The sequence below is a fragment of the Oratosquilla oratoria genome, chromosome 31, assembly GCF_046742065.1.
Source record: "Oratosquilla oratoria isolate Oo_2021 chromosome 31, ASM4674206v1, whole genome shotgun sequence".
Taxonomy (NCBI): domain Eukaryota; kingdom Metazoa; phylum Arthropoda; class Malacostraca; order Stomatopoda; family Squillidae; genus Oratosquilla; species Oratosquilla oratoria.
This window is the reverse complement of record NC_134807.1, coordinates 33,430,163-33,432,662: the sequence shown is the minus strand read 5'-3', so window position 1 is coordinate 33,432,662 and position 2,500 is coordinate 33,430,163. Positions and strand designations below refer to the sequence as shown.

The following is a 2,500-nucleotide window of genomic DNA, read 5'->3' as shown; positions in this document are numbered from 1 at the left end:
ACGTTCACACACGCACGCACGCACGCACACACACACACACACACACACACACACACACACACACACACACACGCACGCACGCAATCACACGCACACACACACACACACACACACACACACACACACACACACACACACACACACACACACACACACACACACACACACACACACACATATATATATATGCAGCAGTGGTGTTGTCCATATAGAAAACGAAGAATACAAATAGAATTCAAGAAAATGCAAATAACAGCAATACTAATCATAGAAGAAAAAAGAACAGAAGTATTGGGTCTGCTATCATTAAGGAGAATGATACAGAGGGAGAGAGAGAGAGAGAGAGAGAGAGAGAGAGAGAGAGAGAGAGAGAGAGAGAGAGAGAGAGAGAGAGAGAGAGAGAGAGAATGAGATGGATAGACAGACAGCCAAAGAGAGAGGGGGAAAGGGGAAAAGTTATATAACTGTGGTGTTCGAATCCATGAAAGGAATAGATAAGATTGTCAGGGAATATTTATATATATTTTTGCCTGGGTAAAGGGATCGGCACTGTCAAAAATAAACATTATTATCTCCCTTCCTTTTTTTTTTTACCCTCCGGAGCATGTCCTCTGTGTCTTTGTACTTGATAAGGCTTTGACTATTACGAGAGGTTTTGCTTTCCAATGGTGCTTTCTCTGCCGTCTTGGGAACGACGCGTTCTCAAATGGCTTACCGCTGTAATAAACTTTTGCTATGGTCGCCGGAAAATGCCGACTTTTAGCTAAACTCGAGTTGTAGAAAGCCGATTTATATAAAGAGTTGAGGTGGAGAACGCCGATTTAGAGAAAAAATCGAATTGGGGAAAGCCGACTTACTGCAAAATCCGCGATGGAGAATAAGCTGGCGATCTTATACTCTACTTTCTTCCAAATGTAATGCAATCACGCTTTTTATACTTAACACTGTTCCCTGTGTAGTGAGGCATGAAAAGGCATAATGATAATTTTATTCATTTTAGATTTGTGAAACATGATCTTAGTGGGCCAAATAGAAAAGAGGTAAGAGCCAGTATGTCCTCCTTTTCTAGCATGCAGAATAAAGACATTGTATTCTCTTTACTAATGCACTACCGAGTCAAATAATAGAATTATTATTATCTTTTTTAAAAAGACACACTAGGTAATAAGACATAGATACTACCTTTCACAACAATACAGTCATGCATGTGGACAACATAGGTGCACCGCAGTCAAAAACACAAGTAGTTATTTAACAAAGCAGTTCACGTTGTTGCTTTTCAGAAAATGTACTGAATTCACGTTCATGAGAAATTGCAAGCCTGACTTAGTTTTTCTTCATAAAACAAAATATCTTATGCAAGACATCAACAGCTATTACTAGCAAATATAAAACAAGACATCGCTAATACTAACCAATATGCGTTTCTTCTGCGATGGAAGGCATGGAGAAGGCAGGGCTGAGGGCTGTGGGAAATCCAAGCACAATACAACATAATACAACTAATTAGCAAACAATAGGACAAAAAAACAAAATACATCGCGTTACACAGCAATGCATTGCGATACATGTACTACAGCATCACACTATCTAATGTGCATTGTCAACGCTAGTGAACTTACAAGGTATGGGGATGGTACAAGCTAACAGTTCACCAACCATTGTGAGTCTCTTCAGCGATGGTGGGAGTCGAGTGTGAGGTTGACAGTGTAACTATCCTGTCAAGAAGGTCTCCACATACTCCCATGCTCGGCTCAACGATGAAATCAATAAAACCTGAAAGATATGTCATGAGTTAACATCGTAGAAAAGAGGAATGAAAGTTATTATTAACTAAACACGGATCGGAAATTTGTTGGGTCTGAGATGCGGACGTCCACCGACAGACACCTAGCGGCGGGAGTGTGAAACAACGATAGCAAGGGCAATGACCCGTATTCCTTGATTAAGCGTACAAACCAATGGAAGGAAACATTTTTATTTCTGAGAGAGAGAGAGAGAGAGAGAGAGAGAGAGAGAGAGAGAGAGAGAGAGAGAGAGAGAGAGAGAGAGAGAGAGAGAGAGAGAGAGAGCATAAGGATAATTAATAACTGAGATCATACGAACATTTCCACAATATCTCCCTGACGTATTCGAAATGAAATTTAAATGTCAAAGTAGCGATCCCTTCTGTTTAAATCTGAAATACGTTTCACGCCAGAAGTTACATCACTGATCACAGTACTCGAATGATAATTTTGGAATTAGATTCGTTTATGTACTCAAATAATTAATTCAAACTGATTTTAGGAATACTTTAAGCAGCGTCCTCTATCAAATGCACTGATGGATGTAATCTTCTAAGACTATGAAGGAATTCCAGCAATCACATCTTTTGTACCACAAATGTAATATTGATTGATGGCTTCCAGAACTTAACGTTTTAAAAAATGACTCCCATATTCTATATTAGAAATGCTTTCCTTCTCGCATTGCATTTTTCAGTTAGTAACGCATAGTG

The 2,500-nt window shown here is 39.4% G+C and overlaps 1 protein-coding gene across 6 annotated transcripts in view; it reads right to left on the bottom strand.

Annotated features, from left to right (window-relative positions):
• LOC143041508 (dual specificity calcium/calmodulin-dependent 3',5'-cyclic nucleotide phosphodiesterase 1A-like) overlaps positions 1-2,500 on the bottom strand; it is a 629,075-nt gene that overhangs the window by 3,824 nt on the left and 622,751 nt on the right. For 4 of the 6 annotated variants that reach the window (XM_076213460.1, XM_076213463.1, XM_076213464.1 and 1 more), the window contains 2 exons: positions 1,660-1,776; positions 1,416-1,466 (listed from right to left, as the gene is read on the bottom strand). In XM_076213460.1, the coding sequence (XP_076069575.1) occupies positions 1,416-1,466; positions 1,660-1,776 (168 nt within the window). The remainder of the gene's footprint in view (positions 1-1,415; positions 1,467-1,659; positions 1,777-2,500) is intronic. The other 2 variants (XM_076213461.1, XM_076213465.1) reach the window with 1 other exon arrangement.